The following is an 18,168-nucleotide window of genomic DNA, read 5'->3' on the forward strand; positions in this document are numbered from 1 at the left end:
TTTCATCATTATCAGTCTATACCTGCTGGCCGCAGAAAAAGGAAGAATACTGATGCCATTAGAATTGTTTTGCACACACATAGTTTCTAGCCCTTTTCCTGGTAGTATGTTCACCCTTCTCCTGCTCTTCCGAGTCCTAAGGCCAGTGGTGTCACCCAGGTGGTGGTGGGGTGGGGTGGCAGAGCGAGCTGTCAGCATCTCCAGCCCCTCCCTGGGACAAATACGATGTTCATGCTAATGCATTTTTTTTTGCTTCCTCCTAGGATTTGCTGGGGGTCATTTCTATATGTGTTCTAACATGCTTTTGTACCTTCTTCTGTCTTCGCTGGTCTGCAACCTCACGTTAACATCAATTTACTCTGTGTGGTGCCCCTTATGAATGTTAGCTACTACTTTTGTTCTGTCTGTTACCGCTTAACCCAGTGTTGCGAGCTCCAGGTCTGCATTATTTTTGCTGACCACCAGTGAGCTGTGTATAGCTGTGGGGGTCCCCAGTGCCAGCCTGCCCCCCACCTTTTACCATCTCATACCTGTACTCTATGTTCCATCCCACTGCTCAAGGTCCCTGCTGTCATGCTAGACTTGTATTTCTCTACACTGTACCGTTATGTCTGCGTCAAAAATATCTCATTCTGCATAGGACAGGGGGAACCAAAGAGGTGAGAGCTTTTACACACTGAGCATGAAGCTCACCAGGCATTTCTGTCTCCTGTGCAGGTCCGGTCCTCTGTGAGCTCTTCTGCCCCTCTGAGTGGCCGCATCCTGCTTCAAAATTTCACAAGGGTCAGGGCAGAGCACATTAATGCTTTCTCAGCTCAGCCCCGAAGCTCAGCCCAGGAAGCTGCCCTACTAGTCTTCACAAGTTTCATAGGGTAGGCATCAGCATTAGAGAAGAGGAAATACGCATTTAAACCCAAACAGGCTCAGCTTGAAGGAAACATTGGGTTTCAGTGCAGCTATGAATTAAGGTAAGAGAAATATTTTACCTATAATTTGACAGAGCAAGATGACAAGAAGTGGTGTTTCATTACTTAAGAAAATTCCTCACTGCTTAGTGCTTGAAATCTAAATTATAGTAATTTGGGTAAAGGTGATGTGGGTAATGTTTACAAATTGGGGAAGTAGAAAGGGGAACACTTTTATTAATCAAAGCGGACCAGGGCAGGAATTTTACTTGGTGAGTAATTATTTGTGGCATCTTGTAGTAAGATAAATATTCACCCTGTCTAGAAGTGCTCAAGGTTAAAGCAAAATGCTGACAGATGACTAGTGTGCAGATTTAGCCCAGAAAGGCAGACCAAGAAGATACAGCCCTTCTACTTCATTAGATGTTTTTTGTTAGATGTCTGAAGAGATCTCACAACTCACCAGCATTGCTTGCTTTTAGTTTTGGTCAGTGAATCAACATCCCAGACATCACTGACACTGAATGACAGCCCAAAAGAGAAAATCTGGTAGAAACAATAGAAAGTGTCTAATGTGGACAGACCAGCAAAAGAATATAAAAAAATATTAAAAAACAAACACACACAAAAAAAATCAACTTTCTGTAAGACCACATTACTTAATTTATCTATGACTCAGCTTTCCATAGGAAGGATGTTGCACAAAGATGTCTGCTGGTTTGGGAGACATTTGGGTAATAACAGTGGCAGCAGCCCATTCGGTACTATATTCAGTGATACAAGTATAGATTCAGAAACAGCAGTTGCCAAAATCTGGTCTGTTGAGGCAAACTCTGCATGGAGGCATCACAGTCAGAGGCAATGAACTGGGTGACATGATAGAAGACAACAACTGCAATGAATTACAAGGGCTTGGGCAGCGCAGAAAAAGTCCAAAAGGGAAAGGAAAAGGCTTAAGTTTGACAAGAGAACACTCTAGTAAATCAAGAGTAAATGACATCGTAAATGTGACCTTCCCAGGAGGGGCTGGCAACTACAGAACTTAAATATCATCCAGACACAGTTTAGAGTGCTCTGCTCTCTAAAATGATGGGGAAGATCATTTAAGAGCTCTCCCATTTCTAGAGAGCCTTCTCAGATTTCTCAAGGATGTTGAAGCAATGTGACCTTATTAATAACAAAAAGGGGGGGCAGGAAGTAAATAGTTGCTACAATAAAGTCGGTGGGAGGTAACGGAGCAAACGGTAATCATAAACAAGTAAAAACAGTGCACATAGCTACAAACAATCATCTTTTTTTCCACTATTCCTTCAACAGAAAATACAAAAGAAAGTTGAATGCCATTTTAGAAGGGAAGGCCTGGGAGAAAGAAATACTGAGGAAGAGCAGGTAAGAGAAAATACCGGCAAAACACTCACCTAAAAATAATACAGAGTTTCACAAGCAACGGTGCAAGCAGAAGGGGCAAATAGGGGAACTAACAGGCTGTGGGAAATACCTGTGAAACAAATTTTCCAAGAAAATCCTAATCCTGGCAACCACCATCCAGTCAGATGACAACCCCAAACACCCACTGCCTCTGGGCAGCTTTTGGGAGGGGTCTGGTCCCTCCTCAGCTCTGCCACTGCCCCCTTGGTTGCTGAGTTTAAGTGCTCCCCCGTCTCTGTGAGGACAAAAATAAATGTTGCTCTTCAACATGATTCTCACACCATTTACCTTGTTTCCCATGTTCTGGCCAGTCCCTGGGGGCAGGACACTACCTGGAAACCATCTCGTATTGCAGATGTTCTGCAAAGGATCCTTGGCTCTGGTCATACAATCGATACCATAAAATCATGACCCTGAGAGTCATGGATGAAAATTTCAGAACCATTCCACTGATTTTTGAACCCTGATTTTAAGATCCAGGGGAGACACAGGATTCTGAATCATACTGTCAGGTCAAATTTCCTAAATCTGTACGTCATTTCTGAAATGGATATCTAAGGCTCTGACCTCCTTAGGGCCAGATTTCTAAAGGTACTTTGACCACCAGAGGTTCAGACCAATGTCTTGTAGGATTTTTCAGAAGCCCTCCAGTGCTTAGCTCCCATTCAGAAGAATGATTTGAATCAGCAGTGGCACCCCAGGAAAATGCCTTGATGTGACTTTCTGTATCTTCACTTACTCAAGAGCCTTGGTCATGCCCTGAAACTTGAGCCTATTCCCTGCTCCATTAAGGAGCAGGTGGGGCCCCCAGCATGTGGGCATCAAGTCTCCTGCATGGCCACCCTGTCAGCATCAGAGGGGCTTTGTCATCCCTAGAGTTGAGGGAAGGAGCTGAAACCACTGAAAGCTTGCAGCTTTTGCTATAAATACACCAGTAGCCACAGGGGCGAGCTGCCAGCGGTCTGGCAGGGTTTGCCATGGCCCCGTCACACCACACACCTCTGCGGTGCTGCTGTCCCTCCCGGATGGCTCACAGCAAGTCCTCCTGGCAGGGTGACAAAACCAGCAAGCGGAAGGATGTAGCTGGGGGCAGGAATCACCCAGGGGTTCAGTCCCCTGTGCCCACTTTGCTGTGATGGTAACACAACCAGCCCAAGTGAGGCCACTGGCTTGGCCAGCTGGACCATGCACTGATGGAGCAAGAGCAAGATCTTGTACAAAATGATGCTTCTGTGGTTGCTCTGAAGCACAGGTGGTGAAGCCCTCACTGCCAGCAGAGACAGTAGTAGGTCTTTGTTTTTGTGTTTTCTTTTTGAGTTAGAGTACACCTAATTTTGTTGCGATGGGTTAAGCTGAACTATGTGCCCTGGTTACTTGCTGCCCTGCAGTTATCTCCAGGTTAGCATGGAGCATCTTTGAGAATGCACTTTGCAATGCTATGAAGGTGAAGGTGAGAGACATCCTGGGGATCCTGGCATTTTGGACTCTGTACTATCCTCTCCTGTCCTCCATGATCCAACACTGATCTTTTAAAATGTATTTTTTTACCCAAAACTATTGGTTTAAGTTTTTAGATTTACATGCTGCTCATTTCCAGCTTGTGTCTCCTTCTAATTTAGTTTGTCATGTTGGTGTAAAAACTGTAGAACTGGTTTAGGGAAAGGGAATATTTTTCACCTCTTTGACCTTAATGCTTTTATAAAGGGACCACAGGCATCTGCAATATTCAGGCTTATATTTATCTTAATCAGCAGTGGTTTGATCAGCTTCCATTTCTAGGTCCTTTATTTAGGACACCTTAAATGCCCTAATTTTCTGAAAGCCTCAGCATAATGCTTCTGCACCTTCAACTCCACCTTAAGTTGGAAAATCCAATAATGAAGCAGCCCAGATCACTACTTGCTTTTAAAAAACTTATCCTCAAAGTCTTGATGGGAGCCTCCATAAATTAAATCACCCAAATCAATAAGCAATTATTAAGCTTGCAGAACTCTGCTGGGCCACATGAATGGTTCAGCTGATCTGAGAATAAATAACAGAAGAAAGAACAAACACCAAATAAAGGAATTTCTTTACCTTAAAGTCATCAGGGAAGAACTGGGGGTGCAGGGAGCAAGGATGCATCTGGGATTACACCACACCCACTCAGATCTGATGAAGGAATGATGGAAGAAAAGGTCAGAAGTAAGGGAAACAGGCAGGGTTTAACAGAGGCAGTACAGACTGGCTGATAACAACATCCCCATCCGCAGACTATGCTGTTTTCTTCTTACAGCCATCATACAGCCTCCCTTCTAGCCCAACCCCAGCAGCAGCTCCGTGCTCCTCACAGGACCCCACTTCCTTCCAGGGGGTCCCATCCCAGGATTTGGGCTAGCTAGTGCTGGTGAAGGACCTGGGGAGAGGACAGGTTGGCTTTTTCAGTCATTCGTTACCAAAACAGAGTCACGGTTGCTAAGACGAGTGTGGCCCAACAGCCCATTTGCTCTGCCTCCTTTCCTATCAGAGTCTATAGGGCTTTACCCAGCACCACCCTCACTGAGCTCCTCCACTCTGCCTGGCCTAAACCTAAACCTGTTTCTCAGACTGATATCTTTGCTGGACATGGAGACCCTCAGACATGCAAAAATCTCCTTTTCCTACTTGAAGTCTGTTCCAGTCATTAACCTTTCACTGTTAAAAATGTGTATCAGATTCCTAGCTTGCATGTTTCTTTCTTGAATTCCCATGCATGTGTTTATGGTATGGCTTAATCCCACTAAATTGGCAAGATTATTAACACAAGCAAAAGTGAAATCAAGTGTTATCAAAGTATACCTCTTGCCTCTTTTGTTCCTTCCTATTTGGCACCTCTTTAAACACCCAAGGGTTGCATCAGCTGTTCGTACTGGGACATCTGGACGGCAGCTCAGTTTCAGGGTCTGTCCGTATCAGCTGTCAGGTTGCCTACTGGAAGTGTCCCCACTCTTGAGACACAGACTGTGTTGTTTAACTGCCAAACGTGCCACTTTGGCTGCATTAAAGCAAACGTGAATCATCCGAGAAGCCCCAGATCACTCAGATCTGTCTGAATCACTGCCCAGTTCTCTCTTTTTATCACTTCCCCCTGCCAGCTCCAACTCCTGACATGCTTTCAGACCAATGATGAAATACTGAAGAGTTTTTGGTATTCAGCTTGCCTTTCCTGCAGATTTTTCACAAGCAATATTCCTAGTTTGGTAAGGCTTCTTCCTCAGATGGCTGGCTTTTGAAATCGGACAGCTAACCAACCCAAACCCCATTGTAATGCTTTATTGGGCTTCTGTTGCTTTGGGCTGGTGAGATGTGTCAATCAAACGAGCAGGCAGTGCAAATCAAAGCTCCAACTCTCTTGCACAGTACCCTTTATCAACCTCATAATCTCATCAGACATCGAAACTAAAGTTTCTTTTATATAAAGCAGTGGATTGGCATTAGCTGCACTCTCTCCCTTTACTGTTAACATTTTATTTTGCCTAGGTTAAGGATTAGGTTATGCTAAGTGTTTTGCCTTGCTTCCCACTTTTGAAGACTGACATTGTGTCCGCTGCTTCCAGCACCTGTAGAGGTGGAACAGGGAGAACTTCTCCCTACTTCAGGACTGAATAAAAGACTCATATTTAAGATTCAAAGTAACTGCATCTGCTGGGCTGGGCCTGCTTTTGACCTCAGCTATCCAACTCAATCCCAAACAACTCCAAAGGCCGTCACCTACGGATGGTCAAAAGACACCTTGCTTCAAAAGATAAACTAAGCGAATTACAGGAACCAGCTGGGTGTAGGACTACAAACTTGGTCCTAGCTCTGGTTAGCGTATCATCCAAACCATGTTTAGAGGTGCCTACAGCAGCCTGGTGATTGTGTGGCAGCTGCTTGGTGCCAGGCTGGTTAAGAGTTTCATTCAGACTGCTACAAAGACTCACATCTTTCCTTAGTTTCCAGCCAGTTCTGGTTAATTCCCTTCAAACTCCTTTTGTGTGTGTGTGTGTGTGCACGCATGTGTGCGCATGTGTGCGCGTGTGTTAGAAGTGACACCAGCAGCCATGACATTTCAGTTGAAGGTACCCAAGGACACCCCTATGCTCTTGCTGAGAATCAGCTGAGCCAGCAAGAAGCAGATGGGTGTAGTTGCAAATGCACAAAAGCAAGGGTGTTTATATTTGGATAGGGTGGTGGCAGCTCACATCGAAGGGTGAGAAAGGCATAATGCACCCATAGGGTTTCACAGGGCTTCCCACAAAGCCTGCAGCTTCCCTGGGCCAGCCGCATCTTCATTGTGCAGCTCCAGCCGGCTCAGCTTGCGCTGGGAACATGCTTTCTTTGCATGAGAAAAGCGTGTAAGTCAGCCTCACCCAGAAATGCTGACTAAGGTGTGAAAACCTTTCTGACATTTCAACAGTTTTACCAGTATATTGTGCAAATCTGAAGCATGATCCTCTGGCAGAGGTCTGGGTTTGCTTATGGTTTTTAAGTTCTTTTCATTCGGTGACAGCAGAGGCATCATGGAGAGGCAAAGTGCCCACAGACTCGTCTTCTTGGCAGGAAAGTTGTAACATGGCACTTGGCTGAAGCACCAGGCATGACACCTTGAAAGATCAGATGCATGAACAGGATTTGGCTCTTGTATAACCCAGCCAGACACCAGTGCTCTTTGAAGGCTGAAATGCAACTTCTGTTGCTTAGAGGAGTTTGTGTAGCTCTCATAATTTCACTTCTCTATATATTACATATAGCACGCATGGTTGTTGGGAGTAGCTGGGTTGAGAAACAGGGGTTTTAGTCCTGCAGAATATTGTCTTTTTGATAGCTATAAACATAATTAAAAGCAGAAGTGTTTGTGGGGAGTACGGTGTAAAACTGCTGGGGAAATCTGGAGAGAGAGCAAAGTGGTTGAGCAGTTCCATGAGAAGCAGAAGTGAATCTACTATTTTCTGCAGTCAGCAAGGGAAAATGTCTGGTGGAGGGACCTCTCAGCCCTGCAGTCCCTTCTTCAGTGTCCTCTGCGCTCTTCAGTTAACTTTGTCCCATAGGTGAACATTTATTGTGAGCACAAGAGAGAAAGTTGGGTTGAAGCTGGCTGTGAGAAGACTATAGTGTGTACTGCAGTGGGCTTTGCGAGGCTGATGGGGAACACCTGGCAGGGAAGGATGGACAGCAGAGCTAAGTTTTCTTGCTTTAGGATGCAAGAAAATTTCATCATATTATGCCTATCTGGCATGGGCTGGGTTTTGGGAGCCCTTTGGAATTTGCAGCCCACCTGTTGAGTAACAACAGCTTAAACTGAGCAAAGTGGTATCAGAGGAGTTAAAAATTCAAGAAGAACTGACAGAATTGTATATGCAGGATGAGTGGTGGCGGGAGGGTACAGGTGTGTGGCTGGTGATACCAAAATCCTGGAGCTAGAGAGTGAACAAGCCACAGACTGTGCCAGCAGTTTCAGAAGCCCAAGTCATTTAGATAAGTGCAGTTCTTGCTTGCTCTCAGATGTGCTATGCAGCATCTCACCCTTCCTGGTGGTGGAGGTATAGGCTTTGCAACCACCCATCCAGGGGTAAAGGAAATAATTCGCTACTGTAGAAATAAACTCTCCCCATCAGTGAGATAGAGGATATTACCTGACTGAAAATACTGCTGCAAAGCAGCATTGCAGAGGACTTGGGAGTTCTGATTGACATCAGGTTGACCATGAGTCAACAATGTGCTCTTGTGGCCAAGAAGGCCAAGGGTATCCTGGGGTGCATGAGGAAAAGTGTGACCAGCGGGTCGAGGGAGGTTGTCCTCCCCCTCTACTCTGCCCTAGTGAGGCTGCATCTGGAGTACTGGGCCCAATTCTGGGATCCCCAGTTTAAGAAGGACAAGGAATTACTGGAGGGGGTCCAGTGGCAGGCTACGAATATAATTAGGAGCCTAGAGAACCTTTCTTATGAGGAGAGACTGAGAGAGCTGAGTCTGTTCAGCCTGGAGAAGAGGAGGCTGAGAGGGGATCTTATCAATGTTTATAAATATCTCAAGGGTGGGTGTCAAGAGGATGAGACCAGACTCTTTTCAGTGGTGCCCAGCGATAGGATGAGGGGCAATGGGTACAGACTGAAACACAGGAGGTTCCATCTAAACATGAGGAGAAACTTCTTTACTTTGAGGATGCCAGAGCATGGGAACAGGCTGCCCAGAGAGGCTGTGGAGTCTCCTTCTCTGGAGACATTCAAGACCCACCTGGACACATTCCTGTGTGATCTGCTCTGGGTGAACCTGCTTTAGCAGGTGGTTGGACAAGATGATCTCCAGAGGTCCCTTCCAACCCCAACCATTCTATGATTGTGTGAAAAGGTACTTCAGGAAAAATTCCAGCCCAAGCGATGTTCCTCTTTACTGCAATAAGGCAGGTAGTTCATTGTGCCCCTCAGTGTAGATGTTCCCCTGTGAAAAAGGTGGCCATTCCCATGCCCAGCTTCCTCTCTGTGCATGATGGGTCTTCTGCTTGTCACACCAGGAAGGACATGTTTGAAACAAAGGCTTTACATGGCAGAGAAGAACCTGGGACACTTTGCAGAGACATTGTGGCCTCTGTCTGGCTTTGTTGTAGAGTCACAAAGTTAGGACAGGACTTCTGGAGGTCTTTTGTCCAAACCCATGCTCAGAACAGAGCCAGCCTAGATTCAAGTACCTGCAGGGATGGAGATCTCACAACCTCCCTGAAGCTCTGTCCTGGTGTTTGACCACCCTCATGGTGAATTTTTTTCCATATAGTGCACAACAGTTTCCAATGACCATTGCCTCTCATTCATAGAATCATAGAATTATTTGGGCTGGAAGGGATCTCCAAAGGTCATCTAGTCCAACCTCCCTGCAACAAGCAGGGACATATTCAACTAGAACAGGCTACTCAGAGCCCCATCCAGCCTGGCCTGGAATGCTTCCACAGATGGGGTGTCTACCACCTCTCTGGGCATTCTATCAGGAAAGTTGTCTGCTTCACCTTTAAACTTTCTCACTAGATCCCCCTTGAGATGTGTCTGTTGAGGTCGACCAAATCCAGTTGTCAGCATCTTCTCATACTCCAGGTGCTCCAGCCCAAATTATTTTGGTGGCCCTCAGCTACTGCACACCAGTGCATCAGTGAAGAACCAGCTATGGAGCACATCAGACCACAGAGTAAGACAGAGGCTCTGGCGCTGAGCAGATGGGTGCAGTAATATAGTGACTCATATTCAGCACAAAAGACGTGGTGTACCCTGACACTTTTCATTTTAAAGGCACCTGCTGCATACATTTAGTCTCAGAAGAGGAGAAAGAAAAAGTCAGGATGGGAGACAGAGGATGCTGGGCTATTGGGGTTATATACGATGTCTCCTGCTCATTTCTGTATCCTTCAACAGGGCAGATAAAGTAATGACTGGACAGATGCATGAAGAGATGAGGAACCTGTCACATATCTCTGTAGGCAACTCTAATTAGTTATCTCACCAGTAGAAAATCCATATCCTGTTTGCACTTGCTCTCGGCTTCTGCCCCAGCACCTGGGCATTTCCTATGCGTCCCCTTTAATTCTGCTGCTGTCAGACACCACATCTCCAGCAGCTGGAGAATTAAACTGGGCTGCAAGCAAACAGGTGGACAGACTCTACAGGTGGGCTCAGCTCCTGGTCCAAGTGGAAAGGCCCTGCAGGAGCTGCTCAGCTGGTGGGTGTGCCTTCCTGCGGCAAACAGCTTTCGCCATGCCGTGCCCATGCCCCGAAACTACCAGTGCTGAGATGGCCCATCTTCTAGCCCACTTTTCCTGTGCAAAACCACAAAGATTGTTTTCTAATGACTGTGGGCAATTCTCATTGAAATGTTCTGGGGACAACTAGGCTTTAAACTTTCAGAATAAGAAGATACTTTAAAATGGAGAGCCTTCCTTTCCAACAAGCACAAAAATAACCCAACCAACAAAAAAACATGCAACAAAAAACAACCACCACAAAACAAAACAAACAACTCTTTGAGAAATGGCTACAAAATAAGAGGCCAGAACTTCCTGGCCCACACCACAAACAGTACTCTGGCAATGAAGCATTAGGAGAAAACATCAATATGGTCACAGTAGCCACCCACGGGGGAGTTTGTTTTAGTTACCACTACATCATATAAAACTTCTTGTACAAGGGCTGTTTCATACCTCAGGCCATCTTTATTTTATTTTTAGTCTCACAAGGCTGATTTTAAACAGAGACTATGAAAACTATTGCTCTCAGTGAGACATGGACATGTAGGCTGACACTCCCACCACTTCGTGCTACTTGTCAGGAGCGGGAGTAGCTATATGTCATCGGCAGATATCTATCACTGAGTAATGTGCCCATGCCCTCCTTATAGTCAAAAGGAGTTTCATCAATGAGGCCAGCAGAGCCTGGAAAGCAATCTGTCTTGTCTCAAAGTGGATTTGTCCTGATCTGCATTGGAATGGATGCACTGCTCTTCACTGGCTGTACTGACTATCCCTCACTAACAGAACATGAAATATAGATAACATCTAGAGACAGCTTATAGTCACTGAACTGAATCCTTTCTTTACAGTCAACAGGGGTTCCTGTAAGAAGATAGCGACACTGTGACCAAGTGGTAGTTATTAGTTGCAGTTTTATCACTGACCTTTCCTTTCAGTCTCGACTTTAATAGGCTGGTTTGGTCGTGTTGTCATCTCCCTGGGCTTCTGCATAGCATAACACACTCAATTTCCTTCATTTCCTACAGCCAGAGCAAGTAACGGATACTTACAAGCTCTTTACCGCAACCAGGCAGCAGATCAAATGCAAGTAAAATCTGCACCCCTCCAGGATTTTTGGTTCCCTTCAAATAGAAATCATTGCAGAGACTTCAACACCACATCCCAAGGGAGGAACTGACAGGTGCCCCACTTATGGGATGTGCAGACTAGTGGGCCCAGAGGTCACACACCTGCACCCCATACTCTCTTACGGTGCAGCCTCCAAGGTGGCGCCCTGGCGCCAACATGACTGCCTCGCAGCCGAGGCAGAAGCAGTCACAAGACACTTTGGTGCTTGAGGAAAAGCTTTAATATAGTTTCTTCTTTTGGTCATAGGATGATTAAAAAATAAAAAACAACAAAAACCAAACTCATTGAAGATACACTTGCTCCCAAGGGTTGGCCCAGTGCAAACTTTGCTCCTCCCATGTCAGCAAACATCGACTCAGACTTGCCCAAACTGGGCATCTTACCACACTTCCACCCTGGGGTTAATGTGTGGGGCAAGACTGGGCCCTTGCTGGTGCTGAGAGGCACCACCTGCTGATCAACAGTGACACGTGAGGTACCATGTCCTGCTGAGCACTGCGCAAAGGGTGGGAGAGCCCCTGCGTTTCTCGTGCTGTGATGCAGCCACCCGCAGAGCTCTGTTGTTCAGATGTTTGTTTGCTGCTGTTTCTGCTGCTCTTCCGATATGCAGGGGCTTATTCAACAGCCCTTGAAATTCTCATTTATTTTTTGGTATTCTAAAGAGTTAATTTTCAGTGAAGTACATGTAACAGCAGAGTATGGGCTTTTCTTGGTAACAACCATCACCTGTGCAGTAATACAACTCTTACTAACCCAAATAGTGACAGAATCCCAAAGCATGCATGTTGGTGAGGTCTCGCAGTATTTTACTGTAGCAGATTCTGGATGTCTCTCTCTAACATTATTCTCTTTTCCCTTCTCATGTTGCCTTTAGCCAGAATATTCAGCATGACGGAAGCATTCACAGAAACGACAGCTGAATACACTTACGATGAACATGCTTTTTCCTGCAATAAGACTGACATCCAAGAATTCGGGAAAATATTTCTGCCAATATTTTACATTGCAGTGTTCGCTCTTGGCCTCACAGGGAATCTAATGGTGGTTTTAGCCATTGTAAAAGAAGGCAGTAAAAAAAGCATCACTGACATCTATCTCCTGAACTTGGCTATCTCGGACCTTCTCTTCGTGATCTCCCTCCCCTTCTGGGCTTCCAACACGGTGCGTGGGTGGACCCTCGGCACTATTCCATGCACAGCTGTTTCCTCACTGTATTACGTTGGTTTCTTTGGGGGCATGTTCTTTATCACTGTTATCAGTATCGACAGATACTTGGCCATTGTCCGGGCAACATATTCTCTGAAATCCAGAACAGCGAAACATGGCTTACTTATAACCTGCGGAGTATGGGCAATAGCAGTCTTAGTTTCAGTGCCACATTTTGTGTTCTCCCAGCTAGTAGAAAACGACTGCGTTTCTGTCTTCCCCCAGGAGCTGGAGAACATCTGGCCGGTGTTCTGCAATGTGGAGCTGAACACCATTGGCTTTTTCATCCCAGTCTGTATCATATGTTATTGCTACTGTGGGATCATCAAAACCCTGCTGTTCTGCAAAAATCAGAAAAAAGCACGCGCCGTAAAACTCATCTTGGTTGTGGTGGTCGTGTTTTTTCTGTTTTGGTCCCCCTACAATGTACTGATTTTTCTAGAGACTTTAAAGCACTATGAGGTATTCACAAGTTGCAGCCAAATTAAATCACTGGACTACGCAATGCACCTGACCGAAACCATTGCATTCAGCCACTGTTGTCTCAATCCTCTTATCTATGCCTTTGCTGGGGAAAAATTCAGAAAATACCTTTATCGTGTCTGCTTGAAGTACTGTCCTTTCCTGTGTTTCTGTGGCCCCTGCAGTCGCTACCAGGTCACCTCTTCATCTGGCTATGGAGAAAGCACCGTGAACAGCAACATAACCCTGAACACCAGTGACCAGGATGGCTCTGTCTTCGTCTAAAAGGCTCTGTGAAGAAGAAATATATGTAAATATGTCTTCTGCAGGGTTAGGCACTGCTGAGAGATTGCCATTACTCATATGAAGAGCATTATGGCCACACTGAATTACTGACATGCCTGTCATTAAACATTAAGTATTCTAAAACAATAAAGATTTTAAGAACAAAACCAGTATTAATACAATATATCAAGACTGAACATGGAATTGAATCAAGAGAGAGGAAGATGGAAAGCAGAATCAAAAACAGAGCTCTGTGCCTCGAATGGAGATGGAGAAGATTTCGAGGACAGGGAAGCTGGTAAACAGCCTCATCATCGAAACTTGCAGGTGTGTCACTGTAGGCACATGTGGTACAAATGTACATAGACCTAAACACCTTTTTTAAGGGAAGAGAGATCTCTTTAATGAGTGATAGCTGACTGTTAGTAAAGGGCAATATTTTTCATAGTTGATGAGAGGAACAAATATCTTTTAGAACCCCCTGGGCCTAATGTAGCAAGACTAGGCATAATTTAACAGAAACTAATAGAGAAACAATAGCTCTATAGAGACTGGACATGAGGCAAAGTGGGATGCTGTTGGCTTGCAAGCTGGGAAAGCAGAATGTTCCACTAAATGAAGAAAGACATACGTGACTTTTGCTTAGTAGCACAAAATGACAATATGCATGCTCAAGAAATTAGGTTGAGAAGCTGAAACCAGGGTGGGGGCACCGGGCTGCGAAGACCACCAGGGGACCACTAGAGATCCCTGATGAAGACTCTCGAATACCAAAGATGGACTTCTGGCAAAGGGCGGGGTTATGTAAATAATTTATGTTTAATACATTAACTAAGTGGTAGAAACAAATGAATATGCAATAGGTACATGTAATAAATACCAAGAAGTGCGAATCATGCGCATGCTCGACAATCCTCCGAGCACCTGCCACGCTGCAATAAAAGTACCTGCTTTTTAACACTTGCAAAACACTGTTAAGGAGTCTTTTTGCCGACTTTGTGGTATCATAGTAAAGGGGTATAGTTTTGATGATGTATATCCATATGGAAATAATTTTGGGATTATTGATTGTAGCAGATGTTTTAACTGTGCTTTCATACCTAATAAAATCCTACTATTAAAAAAAACAAAACAAAACAAAAAACAAACACATTATTTCTGAATACACATTTAGTGCCAACAATGCACTCAGAGTTCACAGAATACAATAATCAAAGCAAGGACTGGCCTTAAGGATTTGGGACCTGAGCTGGAGCTGATCCAAGCCAGCAGGCATTTCTCCTGATTTCTCTGGGCTGTGGCCTGAGCCAAAGAACAGAGTTTGGTGGAGCCCTTCCATCAGCACATCCCCAATCGCTCTGCTGAGCAAGGGGCTGCCGGCTTAATCAGTGGACATCAGCACACGCTGGGACAATGGAAACTGGAGGTATGGGCTTGGGGATCGTTGTGCCTGGACCGAGTATGGCATGACCAAGCTGCAAATTGTTTGCAGAGCATGGTAAGCACGTGCTTCACACCCATGCTCTGCTTGCCACCCGTTGTAAACACTGCCTCTATCTGTACCACCATGGACAATGGCATTTTGGGACAAAATAACCACTTGCCCATGCTGCTTACCACAACCTTCCTCAACCTTTGTGGCCTCCCCCACTACAGCTGATTTCCCCAGGGAAACCTGCAGGTGTACCCGGCTTTATTGTGTCCTGGAGGACACATCTACAATATGCACTCCACAGTCTCCAAATATTCTTTTTACTTTTGCAATGACAATTAATTGGGGGTGGAAAATGTCAATCAGACAAGCCAAATGAGAGTCCTTCCCCATGGACCTCCCTGGGAAGCTCCTACCATCATCTGCTGCAAGAGTAACAGAGGTTTTTATTGGCACTGTGGACTGGAGTTAGGAGATTGGAAGAAGGACTGTTGCCATCTATGAAGCCGAGATCACATTACAAAGAAAAATCGAGGGCCAATCTTACAAAGTGAGTCCATGCCAATGGGACCCTTTTTCCATACGTTGATAGAACTGGCAATATATAAAATCTGATTAAACACTCCCACTTTCTGACTAATGTGGAGAGTTGTCCTAGAGTATCAGTGGAAGGAGTAGGCCTTTCATGGACCTCAGTATCACCTTGCTTTTAGAAAGCCTGCAGGAGAGCCTCTCCACTGAGCAATTTTCCACATGCAATAATTCAATAAATATTAAATATTCCATTTTTTGCTACTAAACATTCATCACAGTCTACAGCATAATATCCTCTTTTCATAAGATGTCTTGTATTAGATGTTAATATACCATATATGCTCAGCTTTAAAAATTTCAGCTATAAGTAGACTTCCAGACTCCAGACCTATTGCCTAAGATCAAGTGTAGCATAAAAGTCACTTGAAATTAAATCACTTTTCAAAATCCAGTCTGCCTAAGCAAGTGAGATAAGACAACTCCCTCTGATCCCATCCTCATGCAAGCGGTATTTTTAGGAAATGGTATTTTTACAACGTTTTTTTAAAGAATGCTAAGATGTGCAGAAAGAAAGAGGAAGGTACTCTGAGACTAAACAAGAAGTCATCTGCATGAAATAAGCCTGAAGAGGGTGGATTGCCCGGCTGAGCAGTGTGGTCTCACTTGGTTTATTTAACTTGCCTTTTCTTTTCCAGACAATGGTGAGTTACTGAGTGGAAAGAGTAAAAGGCGCCTTTAATGTGATCCATGTGCTGTCTCCAGAATGAAGGGCACAAAGCTCAGATCTTCCTGCCAGCTCTCTAGTAAAGGAGAGTGTTCTCCTGCCTGGGTCCTCTGCAAGCTGCAGTGTGGGAAACCCCATCTGCAAAATTCCTTCACTTTTCCAACTCAAGGGCCCTTCCTGACAACCTGCACTTCTTCTGTCTTCTTTGCCACATTGCACAATGGAAGACTTCCAAGGACTGTCAGCGTAACATCATCCATTTTTATGCCATGTATTTGCAAGTTATTATTTAGAATTTGCTATCTACGTGCAAGGTCTTATTGCTCAACATTTGAGCATTTTTATGAGATTAAAAGCTTCAGGAGGGTTTCTAGGCACTGGGCTCTGCAACAAATGGCCAGTTTATGCAGACTCCTCCTCATAGCAGAAGTGGTAATTCTTTGAAAACCCGCTGAAAACCAAAATCAATATTTTTGGTTTGTAGTCATTATCTGGAAGAGTTTTGTTGCAATTGTTCCTTTAAAAAGTTCAGCCTCCATGAAACAGATCAGTTCTTTGAGGGAAGTCAGTAACCAGCTTTACTAGGACTGGGCTGACTGCAGCTGAGACAGGCACTGCTGCCACAGTCCTGCGGCTCCGGCCCATATCATGCCCCCTCTTGTGATTTGTGACAGCTAATATTGTGTGGTTTCCTGGGTTTCTGCTAATTTGATACATTAAACTGCTTTGCACCATTCAAGCTTGACCAAAAGCCCACTGACGTCTCTTTAAGTCACAGCATCACAGAATGTTAGGGATTGGAAGGGAGCTCGAAAGATCATCCAGTCCAATCCCCTGCCGGAGCAGGAACACCTAGATGAGGTTACACAAGAAGGCGTCCAGGCAGGTTTTGAATGCCTCCAGAGTAGGAGACTCCACAACCCCCCTGGGCAGCCTGTTCCAGTGCTCTGTCACCCTCACTGTGTAGAAGCTTCTTCTCAAATTTAAGTGGAACCTTTTGTGTTCCAGTTTGTACCCATTGCCCCTTGTCCTACCACTGGTTGTCACCGAGAAGAGCCTGGCTCCATCCTCATGACACTCACCCTTTATATATCTGTAAACATTAATGAGGTCCCTCCATTGCACCTCCACTTCATTGTAGCCTTTATTTAAAGATGCTACTTCTCTATCAAAATCTCTGCAGCAGGAAACTTGTGCTTTCTTACTGCCCAGCCAGTTTAAATTGTACACTTTTCTATGTAAAGCGCTAAGGCTGCATATATCCTTCGAATGGATCAATGCATACCAGAGGACTAGCAACATCCAGTTCCTACCCATTACACATGAGAAAGTAAACCGGCCTCTCAGTATGGGATAAAACCTTTTCATCCACCTGAAATTAAGGATAGACTCTTGTTTACTTAGCAAGTTACAACTCACACATGAAAATGCGCACACACACATGCACACTTGTTACATCTGTACATTGGATAGCATTTGGTTGTGCAAAAGGTCAGGAAGTCTCTGGGTTTGGTGGGGGGATTGGGCTTTGGGGTTTTGAGGGATGGTGAGCTATCTTTGCATCTTATTTTTTCAAATGTTTTCCTGTTTGAGAAGCACACTGACACAACATAAATCTTTTCCCAGCTGGGTTACAGTTTGAGGAACAAATAAAACCTGAATTCAGTTTTTCTCAGCAGGCTCATAACTATATGATTCCTGTTCTACTTATAAACAGAATGAGCAAGACACATGTTTAGCCAAACTGTTTGCAGTGAGATACACGGACATCAGTATCTTTTTTAGGTACCACTGCAAATCCCTCTCATTCAAATATCACATCACAGTCTCAAAATCATAGGAGTTATGTTTCTTCATTTTTAAGCCATGCATGGCTGCTATGAATTTTTTTCATTGACCTCTTGAGGTTTTTAACTAGTACAAAAAACTTAGAAATGCTGACAGTCAGAGCATCACACTGAGCAGGAAATCTCTCAGCAGTGAAAGCTGCAGTTTTCAGCGCTGGCATCAGAAGAGGTTGCTAGCCACAGATTTCCTTTGGGTTTAGAATTTGCTGGGAGTGGACCTGAAGCCCTGGTTCAGGGTTGTCTGAAGTTTTAAGGTTAAATTTCACAGATAAACTATTTATAGATGCACTGGTTATGGGTTCAGTTTGGCCATTTCCATTTTGTCTTTATCACCTTTGCGTGGTCCTTCACTGAGATCTCACAGGTAGTACAAAACTCTTGTCCTAGCAGGACACTGCTGCCAACAAGTCACATCCAGGCAAGTCCCAAACATAGAAGAGTTTAAAAAAATCATAGAATCATAGAATGTCAGGGATTGGAAGGGACCTTGA

At 44.7% G+C, this 18,168-nt stretch overlaps 1 protein-coding gene across 1 annotated transcript; it reads left to right on the top strand.

Annotated features, from left to right (window-relative positions):
• The first annotated feature begins 503 nt into the window (after positions 1-503).
• CX3CR1 (C-X3-C motif chemokine receptor 1) lies at positions 504-14,288 on the top strand. Its single transcript, XM_005499941.4, has 3 exons — positions 504-968; positions 2,223-2,294; positions 12,062-14,288. The coding sequence occupies exon 3, from the start codon at positions 12,076-12,078 to the stop codon at positions 13,138-13,140; it is 1,065 nt and encodes a 354-aa protein (XP_005499998.4). The 5' UTR covers positions 504-968; positions 2,223-2,294; positions 12,062-12,075; the 3' UTR covers positions 13,141-14,288.
• The last annotated feature ends 3,880 nt before the right edge of the window (positions 14,289-18,168 follow it).

This window comes from Columba livia, chromosome 2, assembly GCF_036013475.1.
Source record: "Columba livia isolate bColLiv1 breed racing homer chromosome 2, bColLiv1.pat.W.v2, whole genome shotgun sequence".
In the NCBI taxonomy this organism is placed as follows: Eukaryota; Metazoa; Chordata; class Aves; order Columbiformes; family Columbidae; genus Columba; species Columba livia.

Excerpts from the sequence above, each read along its gene's own strand:
- CX3CR1 (XM_005499941.4), top strand. The coding sequence starts at position 12,076 with ATGACGGAAGCATTCACAGAAACGACAGCTGAATACACTTACGATGAA.